This window comes from Myodes glareolus, chromosome X (genome assembly GCF_982192425.1).
Source record: "Myodes glareolus chromosome X, mMyoGla1.1, whole genome shotgun sequence".
Classification (NCBI taxonomy): domain Eukaryota; kingdom Metazoa; phylum Chordata; class Mammalia; order Rodentia; family Cricetidae; genus Myodes; species Myodes glareolus.
In genome coordinates this window covers 144153878-144171854 of record NC_142053.1, presented here as the reverse complement: position 1 = coordinate 144171854, position 17977 = coordinate 144153878, and the positions used below count along the sequence as shown (strand labels likewise).

The 17977-nt window shown below is 43.9% G+C and overlaps 1 protein-coding gene across 1 annotated transcript; it reads right to left on the bottom strand.

Annotated features, from left to right (window-relative positions):
• Nucleotides 1-225: 225 nt before the first annotated feature.
• On the bottom strand, nucleotides 226-17961 carry Usp11 (ubiquitin specific peptidase 11). Its single transcript, XM_048461380.3, has 21 exons — nucleotides 17768-17961; nucleotides 10058-10167; nucleotides 9753-9883; nucleotides 9473-9590; nucleotides 8947-9092; nucleotides 8748-8809; nucleotides 8527-8626; nucleotides 7965-8138; nucleotides 7720-7878; nucleotides 7172-7396; nucleotides 6981-7064; nucleotides 6792-6886; nucleotides 5143-5349; nucleotides 3093-3142; nucleotides 2637-2912; nucleotides 2486-2556; nucleotides 2134-2246; nucleotides 1716-1865; nucleotides 1512-1627; nucleotides 1241-1329; nucleotides 226-991 (listed from the first exon to the last, which is right to left on the bottom strand). The coding sequence occupies exons 1-21, from the start codon at nucleotides 17917-17919 to the stop codon at nucleotides 860-862; spliced, it is 2760 nt and encodes a 919-aa protein (XP_048317337.1). The 5' UTR covers nucleotides 17920-17961; the 3' UTR covers nucleotides 226-859.
• Nucleotides 17962-17977: the final 16 nt, after the last annotated feature.

Below are 17977 nucleotides of genomic sequence, written 5' to 3'. Positions count from 1 at the left end.
GCAGAGTAAATATTTGTAAAATGCTTTGGAACCAGGTGTGGTAATGTATGCTTATAATTCTAGTGTTCAGGAGACAGACAGGAAGACTGCTACAAGTTCAAGGCCAGCCTGGTCTATATAGCAAGTTCCAGGATAGTCATATAGTCCCTACAGCAAGCATTTTAAAAGCCTTTGAAAGGCAGTCCCTGTGGTATAGGTGATTAATAACCACTCAAAAGCACCAAGTGTTGTGGCCATGCCTTTAATTCCTGTACTTGGGAGGCAGAGGTAGATCAATCTCTGAGTAGAGGGCCTAGTCCATACTGGGAGTTTCATGACAGCCAGAGCTACATAGTGAGATCCTGTCTCAAAAACAACATACCTACTCAAAAAAGCATCAACCACATACCTCACCTGATCTTCAATAAGTACACAGAACAAAGACCTATGACTAGCACGTGGTAATTACATAGGGAAGAAGAAAAGCAGCACTGCTAAGCATGGGACAGACTGGAATGTTTTATGTATATTTAACACAGGGCAGAAGGTATATGGTGTCAATAAGAAAATACACTCTGTGTTCATGTGAACCCCCATTATCAGCCACTAAGAACACTTTGGGGTGAGGAAAAGATGAGAAGGGGTAACATAAATAAGACTAAGAGGGAAGTCACTGCTGTACAGGCACACACAGGCAGGAGCACACTGCCAGGGGCACAGGGCCTCTTCTTTCTGAGAGAGTAAATACAGCGGTACAAGAAAACAGTAGCCACGGACTAAGCCTGCAATGCTTGGGGGGCAATGAACACAGGTAAGAGGAGGGGTAGACATAAGGGAGTGTTGAAGGGGGCTTCCTTATCTGTGGTAGTCCCAGGACCCCTTAGTTAACATCCATGATTTCAGGATTGGGTGTAGAACCAGAGGCAGACGTCGGGATGTCAGATGAGACAGTCTGAGACTGGCGTCGAGCCACATCTTGGCGTTGGTAGAACAAGACATAGGCTGCCTTGGACTGCAGGAAGAGGACATGGGTCAGTTTAGAAGTCAGAAGGGGGTAATAGAAAAGGGGGCAAGGCTGGGCGGTGGTGGCGCATGCCTTTAATCCCAGCACTCGAGAGGCAAAGGCAGGTGGATCTCTGTGAGTTCGAGGCCAACCTGGTCTACAAGAACTAGTTCCAGGACAGGCTCCAAAGCTACAGAGAAGCCCTGTCTCGAAAAACCAAAAAAAGGGGGGGGGCAAGTGGGGATACAGAAGCTATACCTCAATTTGATTCTCATTCACAGGTGAGACACTATTGTCATCAAAGTAGTGCCACTGGCCACTGTCCTTGTTGCAGGCAAATGTTGTATCTGAAATAAGCAAAAAGCCATCCATACCACCTTTCTGGCTCTCTGGGGTGTCCACATCTACTTTTCTGCTCCCCCTGCCTTGATGATTTTGTCTCTGACTGAGTCACACACTGGGTACATCCTGAGCCCTAGTCTAGACCCCCCCCCCCAGGACATGTCCCTGCCCACAGACTGGCACATACAGTGTCCATCACGCATGCCACCATAATGGTTGGAAACTGCGATGAGATCGTATTTGTACAGATCTGGAGCAGAGTCATTCTTTGGTTTGATGACAAACTCAGAAAAATCCAGATCCCTGTGGATGAGAAGATAGAAACTATGGGTGGGCTCCACCTGTACCTTCCCATTTCCCATACACAGCCTTTCACTCCAAAGCTCCTGACCGGATAGGAAACTGCACCAGGGTGTCCAGCTTCTCCCGAGATAATTTGGAAAAGGAAAACCGCTTCAGGTGGATAATGAGAACTTCAGGCAGCATCCAGAGGTCCAGCTTCTTGGTGGCCAGCTGGTGTTGCTTACAGGAGGAGCAGTACCTACAAATAGAACCCAAGTCAGGAATGAACATGAGCACCTGCCTCATGCCTTGTGTGCTCTTCATGTGCACCATCTGGTCTACAGAGATTCATTCTCATCCATTCCGCCTCCCTCTCAGACAGCTTCACTAAAAGACTGAAGGCATGGATTGCTTCTTTTAATTTTGTAAAGGTTCTCTGACTTTCTGTGTGCCTGGTACTCTCAATTGTTCTTGTTTGTGAGCTAGTACCACTCACAAACTCTCTTTTGACCATGCCAGGCCCTTACCAAGGGTTCTCCTTCTCAAGTGTTTCCACGGTGGTAAAGAGTCTGATGCACTCCTGCAGCTGCACTGGACTTTTCTTCAGCATATATCCCACACAGTCGTGTTTCACATAGCCCTGGGGAGGAGAGTTAGTGTTCAGAGGATCAGGCATGAGGAAGGTCAAGAAAAATAGGGCAGTGTGAATCATAGACCATGAATCATGGCACTCCCAGAAGTGTGCAGGGCCCAAGACCAGGCCAGTCCTGGGCCCAAATCTCTTGGTTCCATTCCTAGCTGAAGTTACGGGGAGCGTGTATAAAGGGTTGATGTTGAGCTGCAAGGGTCTCCCATCCCTAGGGTCCCATTTTCATTTACCTCAGCTTCCACTTCATCGTAGTAACGCCTTTTCATCTCTGGTTCCCAATCCATGGCAATGTATGGCTGGGCTAGGGGTGCAGAGAAGATGGTTATGCTCCTGTTGCTAGTAGATTCTTCTGCTATCTGCAACCCCAGCCAAATGACATACTTTGAATTTCCTCAGGGGAGGTGGTTCGGTCGCTGGTTCCATTGGAGTTCACCGTTTGCAGGGTAAACAGTTGCTTATGCCGTCGCCTTGGGGGCCACTGAGATGTGTGAAGGCTGTTGTCTAATAGGAATGGGCATCTCCTAGTGACCCCAGAGCTGGGTCCAGCCTGCTCCTGCTCTGTTTCTTGGACACTATTGGTAGTGGAAGGGCCAGGCATTTCCTCTTTTTCTTCATCACTGCTGCTATCTTCATTGCCATCATCATCATCCTCATCACCTAGAAGGACATCAGGGGTGGGCACTCCATGGAACTGGGCTTTGATACACATCCTGAGGAACCCTATATGGGTCATACATATCTCCCAAACCTACTGCTCCTCAACCCTTTACCCATACTAAGCAAGATACACACATTCTTATTGGGCCTCTCTCCCTTCTCACCTTCGTGGGGCCTCACCTTTCTCATCCCCATCATCCTCATCTGAAGTGGGTTTGGTCACGTATCGTCTGTAACAGAGCAGAGAAGACTTCCCAAGGCAAGGGGCACAAGGATGGTGGGTCACCCCAAGGTTTTACTTGAGTATGGTAGAGAAGTCAGTGGTAACTTACATACATATAAGCAGGTTTCTTTCTTCCCTTCCTTCCTAGGTATTTTGTTTGTTTGTTTGTTTTGCTTTGTTTTTCGAGACAGCGTTTCTCTGTAGCTTTGGAGCCTGTCCTGGAACTAGCTCTTGTAGACCAGACTGGCCTCGATCTCACAGAGATCTGCCTGCCTCTGCCTCCCGAGTGTTGGGATTAAAGGCATGCGCCACCACCGCCCAGCATGTTTTGCTTTGTTTTTTGTTTTTTTGATTTTGGGTTTTTTTTTTTTTTTTTTGGCTTTTCAAGACAGGGTTTTTTTTTTTTAAAAAAAAAACACTTTATTTTATGTGCATTGGTGTAAAGGTGTCAGATCCCCTGAAACTGGGGTTACAGACAGTTGTGAGCTGCCATGTGGGTACTGGGAATTGATCTCGGGTCCTCTGGCTTGACCACCGAGCCATCTCTCCAGTCCCTGAGACACAGTTTTTCTGTGTAGCTTTAGAGCCTGTCCTAAAACTAGCTCTAGCCGGGTGGAGGTGGTGCATGCCTTTTAATCCCAGCACTCGGGAGGCAGAGGCAGGTGGATTTCTGTGAGTTCAAGACCATCCTTGTCTACAAGAGCTAGTTCCAGGGCAAGCTCCAAAACTACAGAGAAACCCTGTCTCAAAAAAAAAACCTTAAAAAAAAAAGAACTAGTTCTGGCCTAGGTTAGCATTCTTAAGACCTAGAAGGAGCCCGGCGGTGGTGGTGCATACCTTTAATCCCAGCACTCAGGAGGCAGAGGCAGGGGAATCAATGTGAGTTTGAGGCCAATCTGGTCTACAAGAGCTAGTTCCAAGTGAGGCACCAAAGCTATAGAGAAACCTTGTCTGTGGGGGAGGGGGAGGGGGGAAGAAGGAATGCTAAACTAATGTTTCAATACTGAGCTACATTCCCAACCCTTATCTGAAAAAATTTTTATTCTGAGATAGAATGTTTTTGCTTGGTTCTTTGAGACAGAGTTTCTCTGTGTAACAGCTCTGCCTGTCCTGGAACTTGCTCTGTAGACCAGGTAGACCTTAATCACAGAGATCTGCCTGCCTCTGCCTGCCAAGTGCTGGCATGAAAGGTGTGTGCCACCATCATCCAGCTTTGAGACAGTTTTAGTAAATTACACAAACTAGCCATATGATTCTACCACAGCTGCCCAAGTAGCAGGGATCATAGGCATGCACCACCATACCTGGAAAATGGTAAAGTAGTAACATAAATGCATGAAGAAGTTAAGAATACCAGTAGTGGCCTACGTATAACTATTCACATACTGGAGTATGGAATTTAAATCTAAAGTCACTGGTAAACAGATATACAATTAGTTATGAATTTGAATTGACCTCAGAGAAGCCTTAGGATGAATTTTTTTTTTATTTCTTGAGACAGGGTTTCTCTGTGTAATAAGCTTGACTCTCCTTGTCCTAGAACTTGCTCTGTAGATCTGGCTGGCTTCGAATTCACAGAGATCCACCTGCCTCTGCCTCCCAAGTGCTGGGCTTAAAGGTGTGTACCATCACCGCCTGGCAAGGATGAACTTTTGAATTTGAACGAAGGAGAAATTAATTCAGCTAATAATTGCCTTCCATGGTAAGGACTGGATTTTAGATACAAGAATAAACTACCAGTAAAAATACATCCAAGTCTCTCTGTAGAGACAATTACATACAAAATGAAATTGTCTCTACTTTGTCTTGTTCACCTCTATATTCCCAGAACCAAAGAGAAGCACTAGAGGAGGCAGAGGTCTAGAAAAAGTCCTGGAAGTTCTACTGCTATGTTCAATTTGAACTGTCATTTGGATGTGCCAAACTCAGAAGCCAAGTCAGAGTGTTAACCGTGGTCTCCTCACTCAAATCCACCTCCCCTAACTCTAGTAAAGTGGCAGTACTTACGAAAGCCGATACATGAGGATGTTATATAGGCCCTCCCAGGAGAACCGGTCCCGGGGCACAGATACCAGGAGAGGGTGCCCAAAAAGTATCAGACCGTAGTAGGAGTTGTTGTAGTCTCGGGATGGGGTGCGTTCTCGCAGGTAAACAGGAACCACAATATCATCTCTTGAACCCTCAACAGGCTCAATCCGACCGGTCACCTCATATCTGTGTATGTGGTGGGGATGGGGAGGTGGGCAGTCATTAGTTTATTCTTGACTAAGGAATCCCAAGAAAGAATCCCTGACTTTGCCCTCCAGTTGTCTATTCATTCACCTCAGTCCAAAAAAAGTGTAGGCTTTATTCATTTATTATTAGTATGTGTGTTTAAGTATGGGTATACACATACCAAGACACATTTTTAGGTCAGAATACATCTTGCAGGAGACAGTTCCCTCCTTCCATTACAGGTTCAGATTTTCAGGCTTGTGGAAATGTTTTTACCCAGAGCCATCTTGCCTGCCTCACCTAAATACTTTATCATTACTGTTTTGTGTGTATGGGTGTTCTGCCTGTATGTATATCTGTGTATCAAATGTGTTCCTGGTGACTGCAGAGGTTAAAAGAGGACACTGGATCCCGAGACTGGAGTTACTGATAGTCGTGAGTCTCCATGTGGGTGCTGGGAATTGAACCTGAGTCCCTGGAAGACCAGCCAGTGCCCTTAACCACCGAGTTAGCTGCCTAGCCTTTTTCCAAAATATTTAAAGGGTCTAAAAATCTGTGAAATATTGCACTTTATGAACTACTAGATGACTTTGTCTATATATTGTTTTAGGAAGAGCTTTAGTAACAGGAATACTGAGGGGGTTAATAAACAAGGATTAAAACATCTTTTTTTCTGTAGAAAACACTTTTGTTTACAAAGAAAAGTTCCCTTTTCTTTTTTCATTCTATCTATCTATCTATCTATCTATCTATCTATCTATCTATCTATCTATCTATCTATCTATCTATCTATCTATCTGGTTTTTCGAGACAGAGTTTCTCTGTGTAGCTTTGGAGCCTGTCCTGAAACTCACTCTGTAGACCAGGCTGGCCTTGAACTCACAGACATCCACCTACCTCTGCTTCCAGTATGCTGCGATTAAAGGCGTGTGCCACCACCACCACTAGGCTACAAAGAAAATTTCTATTCACAAAGCACTGTTTAGCTTTTAGTTGCCCAAAGTTTTAAAATTGTGGGAAACAAAGCCTAGTTCAGTGGTAGCACACTTGCCTAGCATGCAGGGGGCTTGGGTTCTAATTCCAGCACCTACAAAATAAAGAATGGATACATTTTAAAAGGAGCATATTGCTGGACATAGTGATATACACTTTTAATCCCAGCACCTGGGAGGCAGAGGCAGATGGATCTCTAAATCTGAGGACAGTCTGGTCTACATTTTCCAGGTCAGCTAGGGCTACATAGGGAGACCATCTCTTTGTCTCTGGCTCTCTCTCTTGACATATTTATTTACTTTTGCATATATTGGACTGTAAGTGTAGCTCACGTATTAAGAGTACTTGTCTAATATGCTCTTGAGTTCTGAGTTCCATCCCCCAGCAAGGCAAAACAAAAGGTAGGGGGAGCTTTTCCTTTCTTCATTCCCCTTAGTCTTTTCACTCACACAAAGATATCATCACGATCCAAGATGCTACTCAGAGGATCCTCCAGTTGGTAGAGCTTATAGAATCGGTGACTGAAGACATCAGCTACTATCATCTGGGAATAGGACAGGGGCATGGGGAACAGTCAGTATGCAAGGCCCTTTTTCCTTTAAAACCTACCTACCCAACCTCTCTCTGCAAAGTCTTACCTTGTCTGGTGCAACACTTGTGTGTGTGGACAGGGCCACACATAGATCTGAAATATTGCCTTTCTTGGGGACCACAACCCGGTGCTGAGGGAGAAATAATATCCACAGAAGAGGTAGGTTAATGCAGAAAACCTTGAGGAAAGCAATCAAATTCTGACTTCATGTCCCTCATTGTGTTCCCATACCCCCACCTGTTCTGGCTTGCGGCGGGGATCCATGGGGACAAAGAAGACCTCCAAGACCCTCCTGGGGCAGACAGGCAGTGGGACGCTGAGGTAGCAGAAGGGGTCAAAGGTCACAGACACATTGCCACAATCAGGGCAAACCAGAGTGGACTTGAAGAGGCCATGGAAAGTGTCCACAATCACAGAATCATTTCGTCGTTTGTGGTTTTGCCAGGCTTCCTGTGCTACTTCCTGTTGACAAGTATGGTGGGTTGGAGTAGAAGGAAAAGTTGGGGGTGAATTCATAGGGGTTTTAGGAAAAGGACCTATTGAAGCCTAGTGGCAGAAGGACAGCTAGGTCTCTCTAGAATCTATGTTTACTGTCAGAGCCGGGACAGGATAGGAGCCTAATTGGGGTTACTCTGAGATAGGTATGGGAACAGACATGGTGCTATGACAAAGGTTGTAGTAAAGGTCAAGATAGGGGAACTGAGGAAATAGTAAGGTGTTAGGTAAACCAGGGAAACCAGAGAATTCCCAAGGCAGTGGTCATGCAGCTTTAGTGAGTAGCCTACCAAATCCGGTCGTCCAGCACCATTGCATAGCTCAACATATTCTTTCTTTTTGACTCGATTGAGGTCCTCATGCAGTCCATCCAGGAGGAATGACAGTAGTTCCTGTGAGTCATGCTGCTGGTAGCCCAGAAACTGGGATGCAAAATGGCCAACCTTGTTCTGAGGAGACAGTCGGGTAGTAGAGTGAGCAGGAGTTAGGAGAAGAAAGAGCAAGGAAGGTGAGAGCCCATGGGGTTGAGTCACACCTTGAACACATTCGGCACAATGGAGCGGTGGTAGCCAGACCAAGTCTGCTTTACCAGATCAGCATAGGCCTCAGCAAGCTCACCCTTCATGCCCAGAGGGTTCCGGAAGTTGAGTTCCTCCAGGTAGCGGTTGTTGAGAAAGTATTCCGTAAGCTGTGGCACATTGCTGAGGCACTGTGGTAGTAGGGCCCAGTGAAAGAGGTAGAGGAGAGGTGAGGTGGCTCAAGTGAGAAAAGAAAAGGAAGGAGGAAGGAAAGGGAAATGGAAGAGAGAAGGGGAAGGGTTGGTGGTGGGGATGCAGTAAAAGGATCAGGGAAAGACATCAGTATCTCTGGAGGAGGAAAATGGTAGTGCCAAAGGAAAGAAGGGAGAATGGGGAGCAAGTAGAGGGAGAAGGTGTTGATACTTCAGGAGAAAATGTGGGCACGCTAGATCAGATTTGTGGAGCCTTGGCTTTCAACCTGACCCCTTGTACTGCAATCATCATCCCCCTCCATCCCCTAGCTCTGTCCCCAATACCTAATCCCTGCAGCTGTGCCAGACATAGATCTAATGGCCCAACCTGTAGGGCCGAGTTCATGAAGCATGTGTTGCCCAGATTGGTAAGGCCACAGATGCCCGGCTGGCCCTGGAAGTCTTCATCCTCTTCTGGCATGCTGTTCCTGGGGTTGAATGAGAAACCCTATGAGCTAAGAGCCTACTACAGGTGGGTGCTCTGTATCGGTAGGTTCTGTATGCCTACAATGGGGTACCCCAACTCTGCACGACACCCCCAGGGCTCACATGCCACATAGCTGTGCGCTGGGCCAAGTGCCATCTTTGTTTCGGGTCTCCATGATGACCAACTAGGTTAGAAGTAGAGAAAGGAAAAAGAGAACTATTAATGAAAGGCCTAAAGTGCACCCTACCCTTCCCTGATCTGACTACTGCCAGGAATCTGTCCACCAGGCTACCTGTGCAAAGAAATCCTCTCTATTGTTACCTGCCCAGTCTCAAGGGAAGCATCAAGTAGTGTGATCTGTGTGTTGCACAATCGATCCAAAGAGCCCTCTGAGTTCTTGATCCAGAGGCGTGTATCTTCCTGGGGCTCCACCAGAAATTGCTCCCGAGCTGTTTGCAAGACTAGGTCTGTGGAGGGTGATGGAACAAGACCATATATTCTGGGATCCCAGAATACTGACCTCTTTGATAGCTTTAGCTCATTTTTAGACTTTGTTTACTTAGCCAGTATCTTGTGTCCTCAAATCAATTTCCAAATGAGTGACCCACACACTTAACACACTCATAACTCCTTTGCACCCCACTCAAACAACTGGAATACAGCTCATCCTCTCTGGACTCTAGTAGACACCCAGTGTCCGTGCTCAATTTGGCCACCACTTTTGTCTTCCATGGTTTGATTGGTGTCTTCTCAGGATGCTGTAACTTGATCCTCACACATCCTCAGGTCATTGAGATGTGACTCAAGATTAAAAACAGGAATTTATCCCAGAGGCCCTGAGACTCACCCAGAGAATCAGTATGGCTGAACTGAATGGTGAAAGCTGTTTCCATATCACTGTGCTGGACAAGCAACAGCTCTATTGGGTATAATTCCACCTTTCGTATGCCAGGAAGTTCTATAACCTGTGAAGGCAGAGGAGCACCAATACCCATAAACCTACCCAACTGACAGGGAAATACAGGTACACACAACTCTGGACCTACCCCAACCCTACATGGTCTTCCTCCGCCCCAGTTTCCATAAAAATCTAACATATGCCCCTAGTATCTGCCCCACCCATATACCTTGCGCTCAATAGGTGGCTGGCCATCTTCTAGACCATACCAGCTGACCAGGTAATTCCAAGCAGTCGCTGGGAGCAGCACATAATCATCTCCTTCTAGCAGTCCCTCCCTGAGGTGCCAACTTATCTGATCTGCAGGGAGTAGGGGGTGTGAACAAGACAGGGAATGGATTAAGGAAGAAACTGTTAACTCTGGCCACCCCACAAATGACTAAGCTTAGAGAATGGGAGTATGGTCACTTGTGGGAACAGAGAGGATCAGAACTCCAGAGCAAGGTTGATGGGGGAGATACAGAAGCTCGGTACCTTCGAAGAGTCCAGCATTGTTGATACAGCCAGGAAAGGTGTCAGCATCCTGGTCCCCTTCCTTCACATACACCTCCCACTGTTTATACCAGTGTTGCGCCACAAGGAACCTGGAACCCAGACAGACAACAAGGGTGTCATATGATTATTTAGGAGCTAGCTATACAACTTCTCATCACTTGCACAATTAACCACCAAGCCACTATAATTTAAGAAAAAAGTTTCCAGCAGCATTTAAAAAATAAGTAAAAAGCAAAATTTATTCTGTGAAATGCATATTTGGACATTAGATTATTCAAATTTTTTTTTCATTCATTTCCCCCTTTTTCCTAATGAGGTCTTGTGCCATCCAGACAGGCCTGGAACATACTATATATGTAGCTTAAGTTGACCTTAAGCTCTTCGGATCCTTCTGCCTCAGCTTCCCAAATGCTGGAATTAAAAAGGTGTGTACATAGCCCCCATGTGCAGCTATGTTATGAATTTAGTTTGAATTTGAGACAGGGTTTCACTACACACTACTGGTTGGCAGTGAACTTGTTGCCTCAGCTTCCACGCTAAGATTACAAACATGAATCACACCTGACTTTGAATTTCTGCATTTGTGTTTTTCGACTCTACATTACCCTCCCTACTCCCCAGACCATGCCATATTACTCATTCCAGAAAAGTACACATTCCCACCTAGGAGCTAGCTCAGGCCATAAATCTATCATTCAGCCTATCAGCGCATACACCGCCATTCCTCCTTCCAGCTTTACTGGCCTTTACAGTCAGTTTATGAGGTTCACTTATGAAGTAAAGTTAATTTAGTATTTTCAATGCAAAGGAAGATCCTGCTCAACTTTAAAAACAAGATGTTAGGGGCTGGAGAGAGATGACTTCGTGGTTAAGAGCACTGGCTGCTCTTCCAGAGGACCCAGGTTTGATTCTCAGCACCCACATGGCAGCTTACAACTGTCTATAACTCCAGCTCCAGGGGATCTGAAACCTTCACACCAATCAATGCACATAAAATAAAGTTAAATAAATTATCTAAAAAGTAAATAAAAACAAGATTTCATTTCTAATTATGTATATCTCTATGTGTCTGTGGGTAGAAATGTGCACACGAATATAAGTGCTCATAGAGGTCAAAGGCTTCAAATCTTCCATGGAGCTAGAGTTACAAGCAATTGTGAACTCCCTGACTTCAGTATTGGAAATTGAAGTTGGCTCCTCTGCAAGAGCAGTAAACCGTTTTAACCACTGAACCATCTCTCTAGCCCCTCACCTTAAAACGCAGATTTTTAAAAGAAAATTTAACACTAAAATCACCCTTTGGCAAAACTTCAGTTAGTTTAGGATTGGGGGCTATAGTTTAGTGATAGATCACTTGCCTAGCATACAATAGGTCTTAAATTGAACTCTCTCTCTCTCTCTCTCTCTCTCTCTCTCTCTCTCTCTCTCTCTCTCACACACACACACACACACACACACACACACACACACGCACACTCACACACACCTAACTAGCCAGGTAAGCACTTGGGATGCAGGAAAACTTCTTTAAATGTGGGCCCGGCCAGGCTAGCATAAGATTTAATCTCATAAAAACAGAAAAAAACAAATGTAGACACCACTCTGGAACAGATATCCTCAGAACAAGGTAGTCACTGATGCAGGGATGGATGGGATCAAAGCATATCTGATCAGAAAGAGTTAACTCTGCCTTAAGCCCCAGCTACAAAACACTGCCTGCACACAACACTCCTGCCTCAGTGAAAGCTGCCTCTTACATAAAAAGCTCTCTACTTGTGCCTTTTTCCATCTCTGTGAATTTTCTTTCTTCTTTCTTTCTTTCTTTCTTTCTTTCTTTCTTTCTTTCTTTCTTTCTTTCTTTCTTTCTTTCGGGTTTCTTTGTGTAACAATCCTGGCTGCCTTAGAACTCACTTTGTAAACCAACCTGGCCTCGAACTCACAGAGATCCACCTGCCTCTGCCTCCCAAATATTAGGATTAAAGGCGTGTGCCACCACCGCCCGGCAATCTTGGTGAATTCTTTCATTACTCCTATCACCAGCCTATCACCACCATCCTGCACAACAATATAAAAAGTTATAGATAATAAACATAACATTGCTCGATCAAATTTACTTAAATAAGTTTACTAGTAAGCTCTTTACTGTTCATTATCCTGTGGCGAACATATCAAAATATGATTTGAGTCTTTGGTATAAAATTACTATAGTCTTTTTTTTTGCCACCAAACTATTACCAATTCTTAATGTTTTCTTTTTCACACTTTTAATTATGTACTTGTGTGAGAGTATGTGCACGTGATCTCAGGGGCTCTTAGAGGCCAGGACGTCAGATTTACTGGAGCTAGAGTTACAGGTGCTTGTGAGCCACTTGTGAATGTTGGAACCAAACTCGGGGCCTCTGGAAGCAGTATCTCTTCTTAATTGTTGAGTTATTTCTCCTGTCCCCCTCTTTAACGTTCTTTTTTTATTTTGAGACAAAGTCTTACTATGTAGCTCTGGCTGTCCTAGAACTCACTACATAGACCAAGCTGTCCTAAAATTTGCCTGCCTCTGCCTCCAGAGAGCTGGGATTAAAGGCAAGCGCTATCACCACCTGGCTGCATACTCTTAATTCATCTTATTTGGGTGTTGAGACAGGGTTTTTATGTAGCCCAGGCTGACCTTGAACTATATAAGGAGGATGGCGACCTAATAATCTTTACCACTATGCTCTTATAAAACTAACTATACTTCTCATCTTGCCTGTAACATTTTTGAGACAGGGCTTCACTTTATAGCTCCAGTTGGACTAGAGCTCATTATGTTGCCCTGGATAGCCTCAAACTCATGGCCCTCCTGCTTTAGCTTCCCAAATGCCAGGATTTCAGATGCTTTTGTTGTTGTTGTTGTTGTTGTATTCTTTCTTTCTTTCTTCTTCTTTTTTTTTTTTTACCATGCTCATCTTGTTTCCTAAATATTCTTCCCAGACTGGCCTCAAACTTGTGGCAATCCTCCTGCTTCAGCCTCTTGAACACTGAAATCACACACAAGCTACCATACCTACATCTCTTAAGTACTGCTTATCTGTCTTCCTAAACTTAACAAAAACGTTCTTTTATGTCTAAATTATCTCTGGGAGATAACACAAAGGCCAATAAGAATATATATATATATATATATATATATATATATATATATATATATATACTCACACACACATATATATTCATCCATTTTTGAGACAGAAACTCAGTGTATAACCTGGAACTCACTTTGCAGACCAGGCCTGCCTTTGCTTTCATGGTGTTGGCAGTAAAGCAGGAGCTACCATTGGGAACTTTTAATTTGAAATTTTTGCAATAACTTTCATTTTTCCAACTTCTTTTAAAGATCAAGCTCTCATGTAGCCTACGTTGACCTTGACTTTCTGATTCCCCTGTCTCCACCTCCTTAATGCTGGGATAAAAAAGGGCCTACAAACATGTGTCAGCATTCCCAGTTCTTCCTATTTAATATTTTTTAAATGGCACATCCAAAAAACTTAGCTTTGGAGGCTATCAAAGAACTGTCACTAGTCTGTGGCCAGCCTGAGACCTCAAAAGAACAGTTTATCTTCCCCAGTTAAGAACAACTGATCATGTAGGATTAGACATACTACAGCAAAAACCTTTCTTAATGTCCTATGAAACTGGTTTCTCTTCATGTACTGTGCACCTCTCTAAACCTAGCTACCTTTCTTCCTTTACTTGGTAACTCCAGTCAGGCCTGGTGGAGGTGGCGCACACCCCTGATCCCAGCACTCGGGAGGCAGAGGCAGGCATATTTGAGTTCGAGACCAGTCTGGTCTACAGATTGAGTTCCAGGACTGCCAAGGCTACACAGAGAAACCCTGTCTCGAAAAACAGAAAACAAACAAAAAAGAACTCATAGTTGCTTACTGTTAGGAAGTTGTCTGTGTCCTGTACATTTCTGCCCAGGGTTTCTCAACTGTCCTTGATTCAAATGTGTAGATAATTCATTGTCACAAGAACTAAAACTTTCTTAGGAACTTATTTAAATGTGTTCTCAAAACCTTTAGGGCTGGGTCAAGTGGTTTGCTGTGTTCAGATCCTCAGTATCTATGTAAAAACTGAGCAAAAAGTCTGGCATGGTGGTAATCTCAGCACTTGGGGCAGGGGAGTGGAGACAAGTTTGTTGGCAGTCTAGCTGAAACAGGGTTCCGGGTTCAATCAGAAGCCCTTTATCAAAAAATAAGGTAGAAGGCAGGTAAGATGGTCCGTAGGTAAAGGTGCTTACCACCAAACCTACTGACCTGAATTTGATCCCCCAGGACCTACACAGTGGAAGGAGGTAACTGATTCAGTTCTCTGGACTCCTCAGCAGAGTCACATGGTGTGCCCCACCCCCAAATAAATGCATTTAAGACGTTTAATCAGTAAAGACAACCAAATTAATGAACTGCACTTGTTTAAATCTGCTACAGAACCAAGCAAGGATGGGAGATGTAGATAATACTGACACAGATGCACAATTTGGAGCTAATCCTCGAGTTTAAATGCTTTATAAATACGTATTTCCCAACTAGGGCAATATATATAACATTGAGATACTTTGCTCTTACTTAATTTAGATAAGCATCAAAAAGTAGAGCTTGGCAAAACATATTCATAACAATTCCAACAGGAGAAACAAATTGGCTTTAATATTCAACCAACACTGGTGTGGTAATTTTTTTAATGATGTGAAATTAACATAAAAACCCATTTTAAAATGAACAATTCATTAACATTTAGTACATTCACAATATTGTGTACCCACCACCTCTACTTATTCCAAACCATTTTCTTCACTCCAGAGAAGATCCACTACTGGCAGGGTAATTTAAAAGGCCATTAACAAAGAAGACAAGGCATGAATCAAAGCTTTGAGGATCTTTTGGACATCTCCAAATGAGCTACAAAAAAAAAAAAAACCAGTCTGCTTATTGTTTATTTTCAGGATGAATTGAGGCTATTTCTTTTCGGGGAACTATGATATAATGGCATAAAATCATTATATCCTTCAGTTTTGGAACTGTAATTTATCTCCTCAATCATGTATACACATTTCACTGGCACTGCTATTTAGGACCTCTGTAAAGTGGGAAAACCTAGAAAAGGCCCTAAAATGTAAAGAACAGCAACAGTTTAATATGGATGGCCCTGAGAGGGAGGGGCTGGTGGGCTGGTAATCAGAGCGATTAGAGAAAAAAGTTAGAATGGAAGTAGGGTATCAGCCTCCAAGTCTTGCAAGTCACTCAGGATTTTACCATTTATGCATGAGACAGGAAACTGTTAGACATCCTGGGGAACAGATGGACATGATATATACATATATATTTAAATATGTATTTAAAAAAAATCACTGCTTAAGAGAACAGCATCTTAACATTTGAGAAACCTGGCAGACAAAGCTATAGTTAACAGATCAAGGTTAATGTCTCAAATTAGATCATACAGATTACCATTTATCACGTCATATAAGGGCTCATGGTATGTATCCAGTCTACTTTATAAACACTCTGTGTGTGTGTGTATACACACATATAAATATGAATGGTGGAAAATCTTATGATAATGAAACATGTGAAAAGAGCCCTTTAATGCAAAATTTAGGGTGGCAGTTTCTCATGAAGCAGGGACATTTAGTACATTCACAGGATTTTTTTAAGGTCATGTTATGCATCTTCACATGGGTGATGAATCCACACATAAAATTTTGCATTTTTTAAAAAATAAACTCACTGAAAACAGAAATCAGAATAAGCAGCAGCAGCAGCCAGGCATAGTGGAGCACGCCTGTAATCTCAGCCAGATTTCTGAGTTTAAGACCAGCCTGGTAGACATAGTAAGTTCCCTGACAGCCAGGGCTACATAATAGAGAGACTCTGCCTCCAAAAAGGAGGGGGTAAAACAATACAAGGACTTCTCTGTAAGCCCTTAGATTCCCCAAATCTAACACACTTTATCCATTTGCTCTATTCTTATTTTCCCATATCATTTCTGGGTTATTTTTATTTATCTTAAAATAGACAAAAATATGTGCATTTGTGGTATACAGCATGTGTTGATATATACATTGAAAACACTAAAACAAGCTACTTAACATAGCAGTTGTGTCATAGTTTTTTGGGTTAAGAACATGTAAAATCTATTAAGCAATTTTCAAGTATAGACTAGGTTGCTATTCATTATTATCACCATTTTGTACATGGGTTTCTTGAATTTGTTCCTCTTGTCTAACTAAACTTTGCATTCTAAGACATATATTTCCATAATCTTCTGCCTCTCATATACATTTTTAAATAGGCTAGTTTTTCAATCATTTGATGTTGCTTACACCATGGTTCCTTATCCCTAAATTTTTAGCATGCACTTTTCATTAAACAAGGGATATTCTTTCATTACCACATTACAATTATCACAAGTAAGAAATTATCAAGTAGCGATATTTTATCTACCGACCTAAGTCAAATTTCACCGATTTTTTTCCCAATGAAATTTACAGTGAAAGAAATTATGAGAAAGAACCCTGATTTTTAAAAATAATTTATTTTTCCTGGTTCTATGATCCAACTGAGGATCAGAAGTCGTATTTAATTGTGACTTGTTAAACTGCATTAATTCCTTCAATCTGGAACAGTTCTTCCGCATGTCTTTCAAGACCTTGCCATTTTTGAAGCGTACGAACCATTTCTTTCAGCAGGATGTCCATCAATTTGTGTAAAAATGTTTTATACTATATTCTTTGTAGGTCTTACAAATTTCATAATTTAAAAAAAGGGGCGCAACTCGGAGAGAAATAAGAACCCGGGAGCAGTAAATTTTGAGGCAATGATTAGCAGTTTTTAAAAAATCAGTAAAAACAATTTGTCAAAGCTGTAGATTCTTTTTAAATAACCATTTTCTACTTATTACAAAAATTTCTGAAATAGGAATTTTCTTTCAAAGAACCTTCCTTTATAATCACCTGCGCTTTCTCCTGTCCTAGGAAGGAGATCTTGGCTACGATGAATTTAAAAAAACAAACTATCGCGTCACAATCTTTGCTCTTTTGCAGGCGCCATTTTCTGTCCTAGGCGCCGCCCTCCTCCACAGTTCGCCCCACCTCAGCCCTTAGCCTCGTTCCCAGGAGCCGGGCACCCTCCCCCAAAGCACCTCCCCCTCCGCCCCTCGGCCCACAGCTATAGGCTAAGGAGTTGCTCTTCAGCTGACGCCACCAAGCTCGTCTGGTTCCCAGGCGCTTCAAGAACTCGTCGGCCGTTCCTCGCAACCGACGCAACGTTTCGTAACACACGCCACGCCCCCGAGTTAAGGACGGAGCCAGCCTCCTTTCCAGGCTTCAGGTTCCGAAACGCAGTCCCCTCTCACCCCCTCCCCAGAAGATGCAGTCCCCAACCTCCGAGGTCTTTCCTTTCACGCCCCACCTCTGCCACAAACAAACCCCATTTTGTCCTCAGGCGGCCGACTGCCCCTCTCGGGCCCCGCCTCTTCCCCAAACGCAGGGATTCATTCACTAGCACCTCCACGCCCCCTATCTCCCGCCTGCCCACCCAGCCCCTTCCCCGCCTCGCACGGCTTCTTCGTCAGAAATTTGGCTTCTAAGTACCCCACTGATATTAACGCCCCCACGGTCCCCTTGGCCAAGGCTTCATTGAAGCCCAGCCTCACCAGCTTTCGCCAGCTCGCAGTGGACGCTCTCGCCCATTCTCGACTTGGCGCCACTGTTCGTCCAGGCCTGGCATTGCCTCGCGCTGTCTCTCTCTCTCCTCAGCGGAGGCCGGGATGGCAGCTGCAGCTGAGTCCGCTGCGACCGCCGCCATCACCGACCGTTCTTCTCCAGCTGCCGACGCAACTGAAAATAGGAAGAGGACCCTCAAC

Bases quoted from the DNA above. Each gene is read 5' to 3' on its own strand.
- Usp11 (XM_048461380.3), bottom strand. From the start codon at position 17,919: ATGGCGGCGGTCGCAGCGGACTCAGCTGCAGCTGCCATCCCGGCCTCC. The intron at 10,168-17,767 runs GTGAGGCTGGGC...TCTGGGTTCCAG, and splicing joins CTGCGAGCTGGCGAAAGCTG to GTTCCTTGTGGCGCAACACT. The intron at 8,627-8,747 runs GTGAGCCCTGGG...ATTCAACCCCAG, and splicing joins AGCGCACAGCTATGTGGCAT to GAACAGCATGCCAGAAGAGG.